Source organism: Brassica napus, chromosome C9 (genome assembly GCF_020379485.1).
Source record: "Brassica napus cultivar Da-Ae chromosome C9, Da-Ae, whole genome shotgun sequence".
In the NCBI taxonomy this organism is placed as follows: domain Eukaryota; kingdom Viridiplantae; phylum Streptophyta; class Magnoliopsida; order Brassicales; family Brassicaceae; genus Brassica; species Brassica napus.
The window spans coordinates 59,821,085-59,842,691 of NC_063452.1; the positions used below are offsets into that span (position 1 = coordinate 59,821,085).

At 32.5% G+C, this 21,607-nt stretch overlaps 6 protein-coding genes across 9 annotated transcripts; 2 read left to right on the plus strand and 4 right to left on the minus strand.

Annotated features, from left to right (window-relative positions):
• Positions 1–1,610: 1,610 nt before the first annotated feature.
• Positions 1,611–4,311, minus strand: LOC106424567. 2 transcript variants are annotated; one of them, XM_022710419.2, is made up of 7 exons: positions 4,152–4,311; positions 3,933–4,019; positions 3,281–3,469; positions 3,129–3,203; positions 2,897–2,950; positions 2,190–2,321; positions 1,611–2,107 (listed from the first exon to the last, which is right to left on the minus strand). In XM_022710419.2, exons 1-7 carry the CDS (start codon positions 4,239–4,241, stop codon positions 1,718–1,720), a joined length of 1,017 nt encoding a protein of 338 aa, XP_022566140.1. In that variant the 5' UTR covers positions 4,242–4,311; the 3' UTR covers positions 1,611–1,717. The 2 variants fall into 2 exon arrangements, with proteins under 2 accessions (XP_022566140.1, XP_013720783.1); XM_013865329.3 differs by having other exon boundaries at positions 3,042–3,203.
• A 3,148-nt stretch (positions 4,312–7,459) lies between these two features.
• LOC106424636 (monoacylglycerol lipase) lies at positions 7,460–9,412 on the minus strand. The gene is made up of 7 exons (XM_013865400.3): positions 8,923–9,412; positions 8,792–8,830; positions 8,631–8,701; positions 8,466–8,530; positions 8,285–8,374; positions 8,104–8,196; positions 7,460–8,032 (listed from the first exon to the last, which is right to left on the minus strand). Exons 1-7 carry the CDS (start codon positions 9,300–9,302, stop codon positions 7,598–7,600), a joined length of 1,173 nt encoding a protein of 390 aa, XP_013720854.1. The 5' UTR covers positions 9,303–9,412; the 3' UTR covers positions 7,460–7,597.
• A 1,821-nt stretch (positions 9,413–11,233) lies between these two features.
• Positions 11,234–13,515, minus strand: LOC106424503 (thioredoxin-related transmembrane protein 2 homolog). Its single transcript, XM_013865269.3, has 10 exons — positions 13,378–13,515; positions 13,044–13,255; positions 12,908–12,964; positions 12,765–12,834; positions 12,623–12,664; positions 12,469–12,542; positions 12,087–12,154; positions 11,927–12,012; positions 11,724–11,830; positions 11,234–11,553 (listed from the first exon to the last, which is right to left on the minus strand). The coding sequence occupies exons 2-10, from the start codon at positions 13,218–13,220 to the stop codon at positions 11,491–11,493; spliced, it is 744 nt and encodes a 247-aa protein (XP_013720723.1). The 5' UTR covers positions 13,221–13,255; positions 13,378–13,515; the 3' UTR covers positions 11,234–11,490.
• Positions 13,464–14,721, minus strand: BNAC09G44970D (protein NONRESPONDING TO OXYLIPINS 2, mitochondrial). Of its 2 annotated transcripts, none has more exons than XM_013865272.3 (3): positions 14,501–14,721; positions 14,259–14,377; positions 13,464–13,692 (listed from the first exon to the last, which is right to left on the minus strand). In XM_013865272.3, the coding sequence occupies exons 1-3, from the start codon at positions 14,629–14,631 to the stop codon at positions 13,667–13,669; spliced, it is 276 nt and encodes a 91-aa protein (XP_013720726.1). In that variant the 5' UTR covers positions 14,632–14,721; the 3' UTR covers positions 13,464–13,666. The 2 variants fall into 2 exon arrangements, with proteins under 2 accessions (XP_013720726.1, XP_013720725.1); XM_013865271.3 differs by having other exon boundaries at positions 14,201–14,377.
• A 244-nt stretch (positions 14,722–14,965) lies between these two features.
• On the plus strand, positions 14,966–16,228 carry LOC106424543 (mitogen-activated protein kinase kinase kinase 1). Its single transcript, XM_013865306.3, has 2 exons — positions 14,966–15,492; positions 15,736–16,228. Exons 1-2 carry the CDS (start codon positions 15,025–15,027, stop codon positions 16,099–16,101), a joined length of 834 nt encoding a protein of 277 aa, XP_013720760.1. The 5' UTR covers positions 14,966–15,024; the 3' UTR covers positions 16,102–16,228.
• A 341-nt stretch (positions 16,229–16,569) lies between these two features.
• LOC106424555 (probable glycosyltransferase At3g07620) lies at positions 16,570–19,442 on the plus strand. 2 transcript variants are annotated; one of them, XM_048769279.1, is made up of 5 exons: positions 16,570–16,828; positions 17,006–17,476; positions 17,573–17,703; positions 17,890–18,244; positions 18,636–19,442. In XM_048769279.1, the coding sequence occupies exons 2-5, from the start codon at positions 17,012–17,014 to the stop codon at positions 19,287–19,289; spliced, it is 1,605 nt and encodes a 534-aa protein (XP_048625236.1). In that variant the 5' UTR covers positions 16,570–16,828; positions 17,006–17,011; the 3' UTR covers positions 19,290–19,442. The 2 variants fall into 2 exon arrangements, with proteins under 2 accessions (XP_048625236.1, XP_048625235.1); XM_048769278.1 differs by having other exon boundaries at positions 16,577–16,828; positions 16,956–17,476.
• The last annotated feature ends 2,165 nt before the right edge of the window (positions 19,443–21,607 follow it).

Below are 21,607 nucleotides of genomic sequence, written 5' to 3' on the forward strand. Positions count from 1 at the left end.
AACATATGAATAATGTTTTAGCAAAAAAAACATAGTAATAATTGTTTTTGCTTTACCCCATTTACATCAATTTATTTTTTAAGGTCTATTATTTCACGATAAATAGTGCTCTTATAATTATTTGCTTTACCCATTTACATTAATTTATTTTTTAAGGTCTATGATTTCACGGTAAGTAGTGCTCTTAACTTCTTTTTGTTTTTCATACAATAGCCCAAACATATTATTATATATTACTCCAACTTAGCTATTTGAATAAACGAGCACTCTAATATATGAAAATTTTGAACGATTCTCTTTGTACGTTTAACTGTTTTATTTCAAAGTATTAATATACCAATGCAAAAATATATTTTGCAAGATAATTACACGCATCTACAACATAAACTTTTTTTATTACATCCAAACATAGATTCTATGAAAAAACGTCCATGCAATATTATCATTTAATTTAAATATATTGTTAATTCATAGCGCAAGTTTCCAGAGTATTAATAACTTCTAAATTTATAGTAAAAATTATTTAATAAATTCTAAATTTATTTAATAATGATAGGCCGTATTCAATTTAAAGAGTGGCAAGAAAATTGAAGTATGATTTTCATTAGGAGAAAATTATCATATTTTAATTAAAACATACACATACCAAACTACTCAAACTAACAAAAAATTGTTTTGGCTTAGATAGTATAAGCTTTTCCTTAACATATTTATCTGGCATGATCATTGCATAATTATACGTGGACATCATTAATCTTATTATATTAGATTGTTCTTCATAGAATAATGAAAGTTTCTGTCATTTTAATTCAGTCAAAAAATATTTATTAAAAATAACAACATGATCTCTGAATTTTATTTATTTATTTTTGTTTATAATATTGTTTTCAATCCACAATTTTTTTTGAATGCTTCATTAAATTAATGTAAATTCATATAAAATAGTTTTTTCTGACTTTCCCTCCGTAAGGTGGACCGATCCTAGTTTATATCAAAAGAAAGCTCTAGGTGACATTTATGTATATCAAGTAAACTGAATATTTGAAAGTGAAAAATATGTAATATCCTTGTGATAGCAATGATAAATTGATTTTATTAAGTAATTGTTGCTTTGAAAAATACCTTCAAATCCCAAATCCCAGTTTAATAAATTAGATTTAGAAAAATACATTAATAAAATAAAAAATACTGAAAATCCCAAAAGGTAGGTTATTAATTATTTCAATGTCATTAATTAAACTGTAAAAGACAAAGCATATAATTAAATATAGGTTTACTAAATATTTCAGTGGCGTTCTAAGTAAATAAGCTACAAAATTAAGAGACATTTCTGTTTTGTACGTCTCTTTAAATACTCTATATGTTTCATACTCCCTCCGTTTCGATTTAATTGTCGTTTAGGGACAAAAATTATTTCAAAATAAGTGTCATTTTAGAGTTTCAATGCAAAATTTATTAATAAGATTTTACCCTTCGTTTTTCTATTGGTTGAAATGGTTAAGTGTATAGATAATTGTGTTTTTATTTTGGAAATATAAAAAAAATATATGTTTTATTAATCTAACTAGTTAGACCTATAATGAAATGGAGAAAGTAATAGACATTAAACATGAGATCTGAATTGTTCATTTTATTAACTGATTATATTATTTTATAATATCATATTCAACAAGACTTTTATTTTATTAACCGATTATATTATTTTATAATATCATTTTCAACAAGATGTTCCTCCAGGTCCACCATATGTGAACAAATTAGATTCTAATAGGATAAATCTTTTCTTTCCATCTCTTAATCCGTAACATTTGTTGCTGTCTAATAACTTAACTAATTCATTTATGTCACGTTCTTTGATTTTAAATTTAGAGTTTACAGTTAAGAGGTGTTTAACCCGCGCTGATTCATCTTCATTTTCAGTTGGTAGATGACCATTACCCATTGGTGGGCTTATTCCCGGAGGAGAAGCTTGGACAACTCCCGTAACTCCAACCATGTCCACACTATGACCTATTATATCAAATAGTTCTTTTGGCCAATAACCAATAGCTATATCTTTTCTAAAGTTTCGCACATGTGTTGTCCACCAATTTCCTGATACTTCATCCTTAATTAGATAATAAAACATTATAAAGGTTAGATTTATAATACTCCAAAGAAAAATGTTACTAGCGAAATATAAATAACACCTGTACAATACTAGGAAAAACAGCTCTGTCTCCTTTTCGGGGATGAGGAATAGGGCCAGACAAAAGGTCAGTTTGTGACACTTGAATAAAACCAGGGCATATTGTATTATAACATCCTGCTCCATCGGCACCCTTTCAATATTTAGTTCTTATATATTAGTATAATTTAGATAATAATTGAAACTAGTATACATCTAAAGTACAAAAATCAAAATATATATTGAAAGAATAACTAGTTCGGTATTTAGATATGTCAGAATAAATTTATTTATATTTAAAGTATAGCTTAAAACCTTTCATGTAAAATTTCACTATGCATATATAGTAATCATGGTTTGTTTAGCCATACTAGATGAATAATATTTGTAAAAAAAAAGTGAAATTCTGTGTAAAACAGTCAATTTTTAATTTAAAGAACGAGAAAAAACAAATCATATCGTTTTAGTTCTCATTTTTAAATATCACGTAACATTTTAATATAACAACTTTAAAAATAGAAGTGACTATTAATAAATTTCAATTTAATTATATACATAAACATAATAGTCACTTACATACTGTTGCAATGTATGTGAAAACCTATACCTTTTTCTTTATTAAACATTTGGAATTTTTAGTAACACTCTTAACCATGGTTTATCATATTGTTTGTAGTTTTTATTTTGTTAAGAAATTAACAGAGAGTATTTTATATGTTAATTATGTACCTTCCAAAACCCATAACGCCATGTTTGTCCATCACCAAATAAACTTGGATTTACCTATTACACAAATATAAATAAATAAATAAATAAATATATATATATACTTATATAAGATTAAAATAAAATATTGAATTAAACTAGATTTTACCATCCAGCCGGTTTCGATAAAATTAGTTTTGTTATTTAATACACTGCCAGCATATATGTTAGCATATGAAGCTTGGTCTCTACTAACGTTTAAGTCATGCACACTCAGCCAAGCTGCCAGACCATGGTAAGGACCTCGACCTTGTTCTCTAACTCCAGCAATCTTCAAATTACCGTACTCAAATCATACACGTTTTTAAGATGTACATATTTATAGCTCAAATAATTCATAAGACTTACATGTTTCCCATGGCTTTCGTCTGTGAGCGGGTTGAAGTGTCTCTCAGCCCAATATTGAGCATTTGCGACATATTTTTTTGTATTTTTCAATATAGGTACTGTTCCATTTGGACACTCAACTCTTATTCTGTTTTCAGTTTTATTCTTCACTTGCTTTTTAGGTTTTAAGTTTGAAAAAGATGGCTCCATCTACTCCAAATTATAAAATTACATGATAGCATCAGGCGAAAATTAAGTAGTGTTATATATTGCCGTATACTTTCCCAAACAACAAAAAAAATCAATATTGCTTGAAAAAAAACTTAAATTAATATAATTTAATTTGTTGATTCAATTTTTTAAACATCCCATTTGAAAAAGTTAAAATTCAATAAAGCTATAATAAACGTGTTTGACGATTAATATCATTTTTTTATTTAATTACTTTATAAATGTAAATTTAAGAGAGTAGGGTAAAATAAAACCAAACCTATAAATAAAAAGGATTGTTAGCAAAAAAAATATTGGATTGATTGAACTCACATAGTCAGTCATCATTTTTAAGTCAACTAAACAAGTAATAATTAGTGTATATACCAAAATAATAATAAAAAGGTACCGCTTAAAATTCAAGAACATATGTGGAAAAATATATCTTGATGTGAATGAATACCTGGATTTTATGGTTTTTTAGTAGTGGATGGCTTAATGAAGGTTGTTTATATATGTCCACACAGTCGTATATAATCTTCTCGTTTAGCTATGAAAAATATATTTGGAATCAATACAGAAAGTAATTCACATAGTATCAGTTTTAAATTTTGAACGGGTGTTAGTATATATATATATATATATAGATATATATATATTTCTAATTATTCTTTTCACATACCTTGGATGATTTCACATTGCTTACAATTTCCCTAGATTGAGCTAGGGAAACTATGAAAACGACTAAAACGAGTTTGACAAAGATATTCATGAACTAAAATAAAAGTTCCGGGAAAGGTATTAATATTTTTTTTTGGTGGTGGATACACCTCCAATGTTTAGGTATTTATAATAGTTAAGGATGATAAATCTATGTTCCATCCTGGTTTTCAGATAACTATTTTCCATATGGGTCCATCGAGGTATTTATTACACATTGGTTCACTTGGATATTTTTTATCAAAAGATACAAATCACACACTTAAGTTTTCTTAATTTGATTTTTTGTTTTTATTGTGTTTTTATATACTTAAATAAATATTTTATCTTATTATTACCTTTTTAAATAAAACAATATTAATCCATCGAGATCTTATATATAATAAATGGAAATACATATTTATTTTTGTAATGTGTTTTAGACGCATCTATCTATGTTATTAAAACTAAAGTACATTTTGGTATAGTTTGATAGTAGTATCAAAAAGTATAGTGTATTTTAGTAATTTCATTAATATAACTACAATAATTTTTTTTTCTATATTTCACTCAGTTTAACAATTTCATTAATTATATTACCTTAAAAATACATCATATCACTAATCATATCACCATAATAATAGTACAGATTTTTATTTATTAGTTAATCAACATTAACTTTGTGCCAATTATAAAATAAAAAATGTACAATAATTGAGTTTTGCTTATGGTTAAACGTTCAGTTTAGTTTGTTTTACTAAAATTTTTTTATTGTACTTTCAATCGGTGGAAAATTATGTAGCCAAAACATAATTCAAAGACATGTTTTGTGAATAAAATAATAACTTAAATAAAAATAATAAAAATATATTACATTTATTGTCACTTAATTTTTCACTCCATATAACTATTTTACTAAATAAAAAATTCTTTATGTTTCATTTAATTTAGCCAAACACATAGAAAAAGTATTTTTTATTAGTTTATAAAATCAGTTAGGCATGAAAATTGGTTATCCATTTAGGTACGAGTTGTTTTTTGGGTATCGTTTTTCTTTTGTTTTAGGCTCCGCTTGAATATTATAAATTTATGTGTGGGTATGAGTTGGATCATTTTGGATCTGGATGAATTCAGTTCTGATGTATATGAACTTAAAAATATCTAAATAACAAATGTATCTGAAACGGATTCAGTTACTTGTACCAATAATAACCATATTACTCTATTTGGTTCAGGTCTTTTGAATATAATTAATTATATTTTGATCCATTTAAAATGTATAACACTAATTATGAAAAACAAATATCAATGTATAAGAATGTAAAAACCAATATCCGCGAAGTCTAGTATATGTTTAATGTGTATGTTACATTTTGACACGCAACAACATCAAAATATATACTTTTATGTATTGCATTTTACCTTTGTAAGTGAAATTGCTTCTTGTATACACAATTTTTTCTTTAATTAAGTCAATACTTTAAATCATACATCATGGTGCTTTTGTTGATAGACACATAACTTGTCACATCATAAATAATTTGTTAATTTCGTCATTCTTTTTGTGTTTTAAACCAATTCACTCTTTTGTGTTAAAAAAAAAAAAAAACCAATTCACTCTTTTAGTAAAATATATTAATCTATAGATTGTTTTAATAGGAATTACATTAATTTCTGAAATATACTTTGGTTTAGTTATTCAAGTTCATTTTTAATACACTTTTCATAACAATCCAATTAACAAACGTTCTTTCTCCTTGCTATGTTAATGGAGACCGAAAAGGAGAAATCTTCAATTAAACTCTAGTCGGATCAAACTATTATCAGTCTCTCGATCTTTTTCTATCTTTTATACTACTCTCTTGTCGAGAAAATTTATTTATGGTGGGTTGACGGTTAAATTTTCTCTCCGCTATTACAATATCCAATATAGATTCTGTGACTATGATCGATGACAATAAATTCAATCTAATTGTGTTAACTTTAGAATTAAGTGGTAAGAAATTCATTTTAATTGTTTTGCTTTGGAAACAATCACTATGGTAATGGAAGTACCATGATGTGTTATTGTCATAGGTATAAAAGTGGTGTGGCCATAAAGATATTTAACGTTTTCAAAAATTGCAGTTTAACATGTTTATTGGTGATTATTTACGGTAGATGCAATTTCTTTGTTCTATTACAATGTTTTTAAAAATCGTTAAAAACTGATTGTTTCACTAACTAATTTTTTTGAGAGAATCAATAAATTGGATTCTTTTTTGAAAAATACATATAGATCTTCTGTAGCATTAGATAAATATTATACAACAAAGAAAACTATGAAGAATAATTTGAAATTTCCTCAAAAAGGTGATAACCAAGATGTAGCATAATGAACAACACAATGGTTCAGAAGAACTTTCTTCAGATTTTATTGTAATATTCTCTAAATTTAGCTTTACATCTTATTGTACTTCTATTATTTTCTATACTTTATTATAACATTTTTTGAAACGCAATTATAATTTTAAATTTATTTAAATAAAATAGTTGAAGAAACAATCTAATTAAAAGTTCTAATCCTTGTGGAGGATAGAGATAGAGTAAAAATTCCATAAATTAATAATGTTGAAACTATGAAATTTTATTAATCTATAGACTTATTAATTTATAAAATGTTTTTTCTATAATTTTATGTTTTAGAATATTTATTGTAAATTAAGAAAATAGTTAATATTATCGTATATACGTTAGTTTAATTTTTTGAAATTTGACTTTTATTTTTTTATTATACAATTTGGTGTATACGAAATATTGTTTTATAAACTTTAAATGTAGTGTTAGATATAATTTTACTAAATTATCAAACTATATTAAAATATTAAGGAAAAATAGAGATACAATTCATTGTGAATATGCAACTAATAATACAATATTTTAGTAGGATTATATATTTACATAAAATTTTCTAAAAAAAATATTATTTTATCGATTGAGTTATATTTTAAATTAATCCAAATAACTGATTTTTTTTATAAATGTAGTGTATACATTAATTTAGTGTGTTTATTAATTTATCAAATATTAATTTATAAAAGTTTTACTTTACATAACAAACTACGTAAGAAACCCCAATTTTACATATTAATCATAATTCATAACCAATAGGCCCAATGGATGAAAATACTGTTCAGACTGAGCCCAAAAGATCTTAACTACAGACTAGACTTTTTAGAAACAGAAGAAACTTCGTTGCCCAAACTCCTCCTACCAAGAATTGTCTACTGAATAATAAGGGGACCAGAATAATAAGCAAACAACAAAATGAAACAATTCATAGATAATATATGTATCTCCTACACTTTGGTTTCTGATTTTACAATCACACCATTTGTATCACAACTATCTAAACAACAAGAAGACATATCTGATGTCTCCTCTGATCTTTCACCAAAGGCCAGCGACTGATCCATTAACATCATCGAGCCGCTTCATCATCCAATCTATGATATCAAGACCAACTTCCTCATGCTCAGGTTCAAAGAGAAGGTCGTGTAAGAAACCTTCATAGAGTTTGATGTCTTTAAACACTGATGGGGCCTGGTTATACAAGTCTTGCGACGCCAGTGGATCAGTTACTTTGTCCTCTGTGCCGTGGAGGACAAAGAACGGAACTGTAATGGATTTGAAGTTCCGGGTCAAGTAAGCTGTTATGCGGAGAATCTCATGGCCTGTTCGGACTCTTATTGGACCGGTGTAGACTAACGGATCAGAGTACTTGGCTAAGAGAGCTTCAGGGTCTCTTGACACGGGAATGCCTCTCTTGTTTGCTCCTTTGAATTGGAACCTTGGAGCCACCAACGAGAAGATTGGAGCTATCGCCTACAAAGACACATATCAGTTAGTAAATTTTCCAACAGAGAATGAGAAAGCATCTAACTTGCTTGACTTACCCCGACAATAGGATGAGCGGGTTTGACACGAAGAGCAGGCGATGTTAGGACAATACCAGCTAACATATCTTTAATAGAGGGAGATAAAGCCGCCTATAAGACAAGGTAGACAGTAAATAATGACACTGTAACAACAGTAAAATCTTGAAGAGAGAGCTTCAAAGGTACAAAGTTTAGGTACCTTCAAGACCACAGCTCCACCAGTAGAGTGACCAAAGAGAAAACATGGGACTCCCGGATTCTCAGACCTAATCTTCTCCAAGAAAGCTACCTATATAATCCAAATCATCAACACAACAGCACCTTCAAATGGAACATTTCTCTAGTTATCATCTCCAAAAAGCAAAAACAACTGAACTTACAGTGTCAGAAACAACGTAATCAAGAGAAGGAACGTATCCATGTAAACCATCACTCCCACCGTGACCTAATTACAACGTTATGAGACCAAAACCTGTTCAGACTCACAGTTTCAGAACTAAGATAGAAACTAAAAGAAAAAGAACAAGACAAGCTCGTGTGCATACCAATCCAATCCATAGCGTATACACCAAAGTTACTCGCGTTTAGCTGCTTAGCGAATTGAGAATATCTCCCACTGGAAAACAAAACGAGAGATTAATCCAATTACATACAGACAAAGAACAAGACATGTGTCTGAAATAAACATATAGAATTTCATTTTCACCTGTGTTCATTCAATCCATGGATAATAATAAAAATCCCCCTGAAACATACACATACAAAATTCAAGATCCCAAGATGAGTTTTTTGACCTAAACTTGCAAGCAAAGCATGCAAGGGGCTCGAAAGGCTTACCTAAGCTCACCGGAAAGAGGCAACCACGACCGAGAGAACAGAGCGTTACCACGTCCTCCGTAGAACAAGAAACTACTCCAACGAGAATCGATTTCGCCGGTCTCAACGCCTTCCGCCAACGAACGGCGCCTAGCCGTGTCTTCCTCCTCCAGCTTCCACGCCATCTTCCTTCTCCATCGCCTCGACGGAGCAGCGGGACTCGCCTCCTCCTCCGGCGACGGAAGAGGCAAAACGCGGCGGCGGGGACGGAGAAGGAGGAGGAGAGAAAGGAAGATGGAGAGGACGAAGATGAAGCACTTGCGAAGCGTTTTCAGTATCGGGATTATCCGATTGCTCGCGCCGGAAGTCAATTGCTCGATCTCGGCCGACGTTGACGCCATCGCCGGTTAAATTAAAAAATAATAATCGGAGAAATAAAAATGGGAAGATGATGGACAGAGAAGGAGAAAGCGTGTGTACAGAGTTTTAATGTCAGAAAAATTTAGGACAAATGGTGGGACTCCCATTTATAGTGGTGAATATTTCAATGCATCGGTAGACGACAAAGTTTTTATTAATCGGGTGCGGCGCGGGATCGTGTGAGGAAGCTACGTGGCGGTGTTGTATTGGTTGTTGAGCTAACGAGATATGGGTTGATGTGTTTGATGGGGATAAGTCAAAGCTTTGGACGGTTGAAGATACGGTGCTTCTGGGAGGGTTCGGTGAGTAACGGTTGATGAGTTGGATGGAAGGAAGATTGGTCCGTTTCCAACATTTATTGATTAAATTGATTACCCGCGTTTTATGGTAAGCTGTTTATTTATATTTCTGAGAATCTGAAAGTATATATTTAAAATTAAATTTGATATGATACACATTATCTCGTTAAATAGAATTTGCATGCCTGGCATAGTAAGTTAGTTAACCTATTAATTAGTTGATTATTATATACATATTCTTATGTTATGTATAGTGTACGTAAATAAAACGATTGAGAGGAGAAAGTCACAAACGAGCCAAATGTAAATCAATCAATAATTAATGGCTTAATTGAGATTTTGGAAGGATTGAAATCTGTGAACAGGTTGTGCATAGTCTATGCCACTAGGCATCAAATCTTTACCAAGTGTTTCATTTTCTTGTTCAGCAATTCACAGTCGCACGTCTTTTAAAGATAACGATGCTTTTTTGACCTATATTAGCTGTTGCTTTCGTTGCCAATGGGTTTTGGACCTGTTTTAGCAAAATAGAGATATGATAAACACGATATTCAGAAGATATGATACCGCACGGGCCATCACAAATTCATATCTAGAATATTATTTGTAATGTTTAGAAAGGATATATTTTTTTTTGGGCAAAAGAAAGGATATATTTAAATATTTTAAATATAGTTATTATCTATTTTTATTTCCTTCCAGAAGATGATGGTTCATTATATTTGCTACAAATCTACTTTTTCCATAAATGATAAATAACATTTAATATGAATATCTTAATAATTTTAATGCAGTTGAATCAATATATGAAGTGTATACTTACACTTCTAAAAATGTTATGTTTGATTTTCTGTCGACTTTTTTGGTGTAGTTTTTCTTTATATCTTATTTGGTGTTAATTTTAGACCACACATGCACATAGGAAGCATAATTGGTTGTACTTAGCACATGAAAACAACAGAAAAGAGAGACGGATGACTCCCGCAACAAGCCTTGCCACTAAAAGTCATGACAACGAAAGCCACGACAAAGTCAAGAATTACTGAGATTTCATCACCATCAACATCAAGAATTCTTCTTCGAAATTTGAGCCCCATACAACTTTTAACATAATCTTCTTACCCCTAGACTATATTTGCGAAGTAATTTTACCACGTGTCATATGCTACTGAAATTGATGAGATGACTTCCGAAAAAATATGACATGGATAATTTCATTTAATGTTGATTTATATTTTTGGCAAACTTATTAGAATAAAGTAATAATTCATATATTACATTTAATATTGATATTTCTTTTTGGTAAACTTTTTTTAAATATGGTAATAGCTCATACATCATCTATAAAATAAATATATTCATATATAACATTTCAAATTTCGAAATGTTATTATTTTTGTACAATTATACAATTTGTATTACTAAAACTTTCAAAAATTTCTACAATTAAAAAAAAAATTAAATATTTAACCGTAAAATCATTAGTTTTTTATATATCTACAAATTTTAAAAATATTGTTTAGGCTAAATTTTTGAAAATTATACAATTTTTATTAGTTTTATGTAAATTGATTTAATATATATCAAATCTATATTAAATATTAGTAAGAAAATAGTAAAATATATAATATTTAATAAATTTTGTTTTAAATATACATTAGATTTAAGAAATTCCTTACTGCTTCTAGTTTCTCTATAACACAAAAGTAGTATCTGTGGTTTGGTTTCCTCAGGCAAAGCCTCACTAAAATGCCTACAATAAGAAGATAGAAAAAATGAATGTGCGAGAAGAAGATGTTTGCCAAAAAAAAAAATGTTTGCATGTTATAGGCTCTCCCACGAGTTGTCATCGAACATAATATTTTCCTGGCTATGATCCGTTGATGTAGTCAAGCAGAAGCCGATCAAGCTCAAAATGTTGACACAGAAGTTTCTGCAACATCAACAATAAGAGAATCACCATCAGCATCTCCAAAATCACAGAAGTTTCATCAAAAACACAGCCGGGGTACTTAAAGGATTTTCATCAAAATATAAGGCTTAAGAGAAGCAACGCAACTATTTATAAAAACCCGGCTCTATATACGTAAAGAAGCATGTAACCTTGGTTATGGGTAAAGACAGTGTAGCGTCAACATAAAAGTCTGGGAACCGAGAAACTTCTACACCCTTTTCAAACAATATGTACGTAGGAAGCTGAGACATTCCACCTATATACGTAACACAACACATCAGTGTCTTGCACAACAGAGACTAAATGTGATTTTGAGATCGTGCAAATGAATGAGTTCGTGAAGGACAATTACCGGCGAGAGATATTCCAAACTTTGCTGCAGTATTAGGGAAAAGTCCAAGATCGATGGTTCCAAAAGACAAAAGATTATTTGAGTACCTGAAGAACGGAAGAAATGTGTGAATCTTAAGACGAACAGTGAGATAGGATATGCTTTCTTACACAAAGCTTACGTGATGGAGAGCTCGGGAAAGCAGCGGCTTGAACGAACATTGGATGAACTACACGCATAGAATTCTATCTGCAAAGTTGTAAAAAGCACATCATCGCAACACCCTTTTGAGTCAAAATTTTCAGTTTTCATATTTTTTTTTACTGATTAAGATGTTGCAGCTCAGTTTTGTTAACAAGGGTAAACTATATGTACTATCTCGCGCGTTATAGACACCATGCTATATTAGAACTTATCTGTAAGCTCTATGCAAGAACATTATTTGAATTACTCAATAACTACTCTTAGTTTTTCAACTTATCATCTAAAAATTTAACAACTTCACCAATTTGGCAACAGCCACAACACCTATATAGTAGAAGATAGAGCCAGTAGCCACGTACCAACCAGTATTTAGTTGTGGTCCCATCAGATAGCAAATCCTCCAACTGCATAGGTGTTAGCTTCTTCGCAGTTCCTGCAAAACGTTTATGCATCTTACAAGAATGCAACTTCTGATTCCTTAACACAGAGCAATAACTCGAATACTCAACATACCTAATCTGCTAAATGGTGGTTGTTGAGCTAAAAGATATATAACTGCACAACGAAACATTCAGATATCAACATTCAAATCTGCATCTCCTACATACATATCAGATTCTCAGAAATTGAGCTCAAAAGATTGTTTTCTTCATACCTGAAAATATGAGACTAAACCAGATCGCCACTCGATAATCCATAACCAACGTAACAGCTATGAGAAAGATCTGGAGCAAGATAATGTCTATCAGAAGATTGAACAATCAATTTCGATCTGAATCTGGGATCAGTAAGAGTAACCTTAGCATAGAGTAAGCTATCGGCGACGAAGGCCTCCCATGTTTCCTCCCTAACCATCTACAACGGATTTAGAGCAACCGATGAAGCAAGTATGATCATCTATGCAAATTCGATTGATATGAATGATAAGACGAACCTTGATAGCGGAGAACATGAGGAACGCTTCTCTGTCGAAGAGTCGATGAGAAGTGTACTGTGCGGTTGAGCTGCGAATCGGAAGGTAAGAGAAGAAGGCCATGAGATGGAGGAAATAGTAAGGATCTGATACGATCCGACTCGTTCCTTCGATTACTCCTTCACGCTTCTTCTCCATCTTCGATCGCTCCGGTGAATCTCCGCGTTGAAGAGCTGCAAATTTAGCTCCCGAGTGTGAAGGTAAGTAAAGGTTTGTTCGAAAATACAGCAGACGTCACGTTGTTTCGTATAATCTACTATAATAAAAAACGGCAAGGCATTCATCTACTGCTCACATAATTTTGGGCGTTTTCATGTGTTGGCTCAAACATTTACACTTCATGTAATCGTATTTTGATATATCAATCCAGGAGCACCAATGGACACAAGACAATCTAACATTCTATCATTATGAATGAAGGTACATATTCCAAAAAGAAATTGTTAGTTAAATGAAAAGATAGGAGACTGTTTATCACTCCCGAAAAAACAGAAACTGATCCGACTGACTGAGTTAGACCAGCAAAGCAAAAACTGCTGAGAATCTGATCTCAAAGGAAGCCTATCTCTGAGGTCTTGGTCTCTTTATCGAGGAACGCTTAGGCCAAGCTCTGCAAAAATTAAACACCATAATAAATTAGCACATGGCGCCATCAAAAACATTTTTGTTACAGTTGTTTTCAATCTAATGCTACAAGAAGTTCAAAAGAAGAAATACGAAGATAGGACAGCACCAACAATGACATCTTTCATTCTTATGCCAAAATATTTCTTTCGAATGGTGGGACCAAATAATCTGTCTCTGCAACAACAGTAATTCCTAACAAAAGAACTAAAACTCTGGAATCGCTTGTTAAAGGAACAGGAAGCGACATCTGTGATAATGCTCTAAGTTCAAATTCAATAAACAGTTACACAAATATGGGTGTCAAAGTTGCACAGAGCTATCCAACTAATGCAATTACCAATGTCATTCGGTTATAAACTGCTACAGACTCTGGTGGTTTATTGGGAAGATCGAAGGAGTAGCAAAGCTCTAATATACTACTGAGAGTAGACAAGATGTAAATTCGAAGATATATGCAAAAGGTCAAAGAGTAAAAACAAAAAGTTGCTTACTACTAAACACAAGATTATGGAGAATATCAAACTCCTGGGTTCGCACAGCAGAGCATACCCTGAGACAACGACCTTGAATTCATCGAATCGATACCGAGGCACGAAGTCAGTCTAGCAGAAGCCACGGCACTGTACAATGGAAGCAGCGACTGAAGCGAACCTAGCTGAGCAATCGGCCTGTCAAAGCCAAAAAAACAAAATTGAAGAAAACCCACAAATCAGAACTACACGAATTCAAATTTCTGAAAATGAATCAATCAGGATAGTGAAAGGCGGAAAATTTAAGATAAGATTGTCAACCTTGCAAGTCCAGGCGACGGAGGGACGCCGAGAAATGATGAAGCTGATTTGGGTCGGAGAGAGGGCTTGTTCACTGCAGATCTAAACGCAGAGAGCGCCGGTTTGGATAGCGATCGACATCGAGAAGCCATTGTTGCCGATAAGGAGCAGGAATTTGATTTTGATTTCTAGGTTGAGAAGAGGGGTTTTCACGAGGTTTAACTCTAAACGACGTCGCTTTAAACGAAAAGTCAATGAAACGAACGGCTTGCTGTGTAACACTACATCCATAACACCACACGGCGTGTACTTTAGCTTTCTTAGATTAATTAATTTGGTACAACAGGCTACGTTAAACCGAACTAGATCAAAACTTTGCCTTCCGTCTAACGCCGTCTTTGATATCTCCTACACGTCGCCGTTATTCCACACGTGTGTCATCCTTTCATACAAAGAATCTCCACATGACGTGTATAAGTAACCGTACCTATAACCTAAACGTCACATAAAACTCCAACTGCCGTAACGGATTTCTTACAAAACTAATGGAATCTGTCGGGTCCAATGACTCCGATCAAATATCTCCCTACGTCAGTAACCGAGACCAACGTCATCTCTTGGCTCATCAACCGGTGGAAGATCGGATCATTCGAGCTCTCCGTCACAGGCTCCGTCTCCTCAGCCGTCCAAACGACGCTACTTTCCACGTCCTCGGTGCCACGTGTAACGTCTACACCGTGACGCTAACAGCCACGCCGACTTGTACTTGTCCCGACCGTAAGAAGCCGTGTAAACACATCTTGTTTGTCTTAATCCGAGTTCTTGGCATTCCACTCGACGACAAGTGTCTCCGGCAGCGGAAACTCCGGCCATGTCTTCTTTATCGTCTCGTCTCCGCTCCCACACGACCTGACTGCCTCGCTAGCTTCCACCTCCAGCAACGGTTTCTTCAGCTTTTCTCCACCGTCAATTCTCATTACGGAAACACTAACTCCTCCACCACCCCTGCACCGGTACTCTCTTTTTCTTCCTTATTTTTTTGTTTTGTGAAAATGAAAGTATCAAAAATTCACGGATAATGTGACAAACGGGGGAATATTATTGGAACTAGCTAGGGTTACGATGTATAATGATTATATTGTTCTTGAAAACTTATCAAGTTATCATCAAAGATTTTGTATAATTGAGATTGTTATACCATCTTTATATGTGCTAATATCTTACATCCATAGATTATTTATTGGGATTGAGTATAGGAAAATGAGGTGGAAGACGAAGCTGCGACATGTCCAATATGTCTAGACGACATTAACGTCATTAAAAGCGTAAACGGTGAACATGTTGGAGGCGAGGAGAGCGAGAGAGCGGTGGTGAAGTGCAGGGTTTGCAAGAACAAAGTGCATGACGAATGCATGCTGAAGTGGAGGGCGAGTCGGGGACGGAGACCGGCAATCTGCGTAGTCTGCCGTTCACGGTGGCGGCGAGGCAGTGGTTCTAGCAGGACTCCTAATGTTGGTGGTAGTAACGAGATCAACTACCACGGTAATTGTTACTTGAATCTTGCTCCTTATGTTAACGAGGAGGATGAGGATGGGGTTGGCACGAGTCAACGGTCATGTTGAGGAAGTTGAAAGATTAATTGTTATGTCATGTGTTAATTGTCAAATTCATGTAAACAAGATTCACTTAACACAAAACAAAATTGTGGGTATATATTAATTTCATTAAAGTGTCGTGCTGGTTTAGCAATTAGCTTTGTTATTTCAGTTTGATTATGTTTTAGAAGTATCTCCGTGATATTATTCATAAATTTTGCTCTTCAGTAAACCACAAGTTTGCACCCTAAAAAGAAGTAAACCACAAGTAACATAAGTATTTTTTTTATCTTTATAATGAAAACGATTTTCTTATGTTTGGATCACGTGAATTTCGCAACTTCCGATGCTTGGATAACGTTCAAGAGGAGAGTGCGGGACGCAAACGCTGACACCGAAAGCCATATCATAAATAACGTCTTCAATTTTATATAACACGGTCATTATTGTATTTCTTGGGTTGTGTAAGTTACTAAGTCCATGAAATATAGTAGGAAAGACCGGCGTATTTTAAAAATATTAGAGAAGTCTTTATCATACCTTGTTGGCTTATCAATTCAAAACACAGTGCTTTCTCCAATACTTAATTAGTCAAGACTTTTGATTGAACAAAATTAAAAGCCATCGATTGCCTTGTCTTGTCTCTTTGCCTCTTAATTATTTGTCTGATTATTTTAAGGATAATCACTCCGAGAAACCTCAAAGAAACGCTAAGATCTGACCCAACGCTTCAGGCTCGTATCTGTTTCTGCATGTAAGTTGTCAAACTCTGTTTTCGAACCAGTCATCTTCTAGAGTTCGTATCACTTATAGTTGGTGTCTCTAGTTTTGGAATTTGATGGGTTGATTGAACAAAACAGATCCTCTTCTCTGTTTTTCAGGAAGAAGATAACAGTTGAGTTATAGAAATCTAAGCTAGTCTACTTATCAGGTTGCGATGGATCAAATTCGAGGTTTTCGGTTTCTAGGCCAAGCAGAAACATGTAGAGTTCTTCTTCTCATGACTCTGGTCGTCGCCTTCATTCTAGGTCTTCAGTACTTTGAGCTCACTCCAATATCTACTGGCACCCTTGGAAACGGCACCGTTCCTGGATTCATAGAATCCAATAATATCACTAAAAGTGATGAAAACGAAATGTTTCTTGCACCTCAAGAAGCAACCTCTGAGTTTAGACCGGGTAATAGCACTACGGAGGTTCTGAAGAGTAATGAGCACAAGTTTGTGAATAACTCTCCTAAAGCTTATGGACAAAGTAGAGGCAATGAAACCGCAAGTCCTCATCACCCTCTTCAACCCAAAAAACATGAGAGTAGCACAAAAAAACCACCGTTGGTTGTCATATCAATTACCCAAATGAACAATATGCTAGTGAAGCGGCATAGTGGTCCTAATAATTCACTTGTATGCAAGTAACTTTACCATAATTAAGTTCCAATTCTTTGTGACCATGCCACTCATCATCTCTTTGATCCACTTTTTGTTTGTTCATGTTCATAGGCACCTCGTTGGGGATCAAATGTGGACAGAGAGCTTAGAGATGCAAGAAACAAGATCAAGAACGCGGCTTTGGTCAAGAAGGATGATACTCTTTACGCACCTCTCTACCACAACCTATCCATCTTCAAAAGGTTTAACATATTAACCAATCTAAACAATACATATATAAGGGTAGTAATTAGCAAAGTCTTAATTCTTATATTCAAATGTTTATAAGTTAATAAATTATTGTGCCTACATTAATTTCACATGTTTACCACAACCTTACAATTAACGTTTGAAACAATTGAATCGTAAATGGTTAATATTTAGCGCAGGAGCTACGAGCTAATGGAGCAGACTTTGAAAGTGTATATCTACTCAGATGGGGACAGGCCAATCTTTCATCAGCCTGAGGCAATAATGGAAGGAGTTTACGCATCAGAAGGATGGTTTATGAAACTAATGGAGACTAGCCATAGATTCTTGACAAAAGATCCCACCAAAGCTCATCTATTCTACTTTGCTTTCAGTTCAAGAATTCTTCAACAGAAACTCTACGTTCGTGATTCTCACAGCCGTAGGAATCTTGTTAAATATCTCAGAGACTACATTGATCTTATCGTTTCCAGTTACCCTTTCTGGAATAGAACCCGTGGCTCCGATCATTTCTTCACCGCTTGCCATGATTGGGTATGTGATTTAAGCTTAAAACGGGGAGTTAGATAATTTCCAATGCATTTTCTATTTTCTATTTTATTTTAGAGGAATTCTATAATAGCCCACCAATGTATTCTTTTATAATAGTATTTTTTTTAAATATGGTTAATAAAAATAAAGAATTGTTATTTCTTCTCATAAATATAGAGTAAATAATAACTTTATTTTAAAAAGAAATAAAAGTTGATTTGTATGGATATAAAATATAGAAATGAGTTGGAAATGTTCAAATTTGAATAGATATAACAATAGAAACAATTTTTTTGTTTAAAATCAATAGAAATGAGTTGAAATGCTTTTAACTGATATGATGATTCATTCATTATGATTTGGTTTACTAATGGTACGTTAGTATTTGTTGTAGGCTCCAGCTGAGACTAGAGGACCATACATGAACTGTATCAGATCACTATGTAACGCCGATGTCGGAATAGACTTCGTGGTCGGGAAAGACGTCTCTTTGCCAGAAACAAAAATCTCTGCGGCGCAAAACCCAAACGGGAACGTTGGAGGTAACCGTCCTTCTAAGCGAACCATCCTCGCTTTCTTCGCAGGTAACATGCACGGTTATGTCAGACCCATTTTGCTTAACCATTGGTCTTCAAGTCCTGAACCGGATATGAAGATCTTCAACCGGATCAACCACAAATCGTACATCCGGTTCATGAAACAAAGCAGATTCTGCGTTTGCGCTAAAGGGTACGAGGTGAATAGCCCAAGGGTGGTGGAGTCGGTTTTGTACGGTTGCGTTCCGGTTATCGTCTCTGATAACTTTGTTCCGCCGTTTCTTGAGGTTTTGGATTGGGAATCTTTTGCTGTGTTTGTGTCAGAGAAGGAGATTCCTAATCTGAGGAAGATTCTGATATCGATCCCATTGAGGAGATACGTTGAGATGCATAAAAGGGTGTTGAAGGTTCAAAAGCATTTCATGTGGCATGATGGTGAACCGGTTCGGTATGATATGTTTCATATGATTCTTCATTCTGTTTGGTATAACCGGGTTTTTCAAACGTTTTAGCCAATTGAGGGTTTGGCAAGTCACATGGGTAGAGTTATTGCACCAATCTTATATATTAAAATAGAATTCACGACCATGATTCATGTGTGATTTTTTTAAAAAGGGACTCAATGGACATATTCATAGAAAGTCATGTTACATTTAATATCTAATCTTATAATTTAAACTTTGGGTCTACCAGAAATTTTTATTGAGTTATCAATAATTGAGTTTAAACAATAGATGATTCATTGATTTATAGATAGTATAAATTAAATAGATATAATTTAATGTTGTAATATTATACCTCTATACGCTAAATATTTAAATATTTGTCGATGTTAACTTTTAAAATTATAAAGATTTTTTTTTAAATAACAAAAAATCATATTATCTAACAATGATTAATCTTTACTATCTTAAACCAATGAAATTTTTTTAAAACTATATAGTTTATTTTAAAAATTAAACAAAAACTAAATGTTTAATTATTTACTCGATAATATAAATCTATGAACCGAAAAGTTTAATTTTTTAAAAACTTTCTAAATTTGTGAAATGTTACAATATTTTTGAATATGACAATAAAACAATATTTTACTAATCTTTATATATATAGTTACGATTTTAATAATGAAATAATAATCCGAATATATATATATATATAGACGAAGATACAAATACATGTGAAAGTTTGAAACAATCTATTCAATGAAAAATATACCGTTAAATTATTATTTTTTAAAATTGATAGACACATATATATTATAATATATACTAATTTAGAATTGAAAACAAAATGTTTATATAAAAATAAATGAAAACAAAAATCTGCGCGGTTGCACGGATCGAGATCTAGTAATTAATTAAAACTTTTTAAATAAAGATTGTAGAGTAGTTTGTATATACTGTACCAGGTTGGCATCAAGTTAACTAATAAAAGGTTTAAATGGGCAGAACAAAAAAAATTGTAAATCAACTTTAAATTCTCTTGCCTTAATATCTATACAAAATGATATTTTTTTGAAAGAAATAAAATGATTTATTTATTTGATGTTAGTTGGTTCAATCATTTTTATAGTTCAAAAGAACTAATATCCAAGTCACAAGCAATTTAAACCGATCATCTGTGACTGTACACGAGGATTAGACACAACCCTTAAAACTAAGATTCCATAAAGTTTATCTCAGGTTAAAATTTTCTTCCTGTTCGATTTCCCAAGCACACACAATGAAATTTCAAGACATGCAAATTTAGTGTAATTTAAACATTTTCTTTAAGCAACTTAACATATCTTCATTATTTTCCTCTTAGACGACATAAACTTTTTGTAATTTCGGAACCTTTTTGGCTACAAACTTCTCGTTTGGAAGTTACTGATCAAAGACACTGTGTGGTGATATCATGAGCCAGGGATCATGAGCCAGGCAATCCGCAATCGCATGTGACAAACAAGCAGCAGGACTGAAGCTGTGATAGGCAGACATTAAATAGTCAATGTTGTCTTCCGCTTTAATATCTTCTTTGTATTAATAAAAATAATAATAATAATAATAATAATAATAATAATAATAATAATAATATATTTTGTTTGCCGAAAATTGGGAGTAAAAGAAAAACTAGAAGATGTCATTAAATGGGGATGGTGATTTTTGACTAGTGATGTCTAATGTACTATTGAGTCAGAATCATGTTTTCTTTGTATGTTTTGTCTGTCTCTTACACCATGTTATGGTTTCCAACTTTTCATCATTTTTTACTTTTTAAAACTATATACGTACATATATGTGTGTGTGATGAAGTTAAAACGAATGAGTATGTTTGGAGAAAAGAAGAAAATATAAAGAGGTAAGTGAAAAATGATCTAATACATCTAAAGTCCAATCTTAATAAATAATTTTTTGTCAACTCTTAATAAATGATTTATACGGGTATATAAAAGAATTCCCTAGACTGGTCACAATGATCTATCAACAATCTTAAGATTAATAACTTCAATCAATCGATGGTACATACATTGTCGATCCCAATATGACTGCCTTTATAAATAAATGAAAATTTAAACGAAGACAGCGTCGTTATCCCTGAAACTCATTAAGGGTTTCTTAAATTTTTTTTGGCTGATTTAAAAAAAACAAAAATAAAAATGAGAACCAATCACGGATCGCCACGTGTCAATGAGACCTGCAAACAGTGCAAGAAACGAATAAAGCACGTTCCTTATTTTACATATAGAAGAACCGTATATTTCCAATTTCGATGAAGCCTATGCCATAAGAACCTTTTTTTTTTATGCGATAAAAATGCTCTCAGGCTTTCGTAGAGCCTACATCGAGCA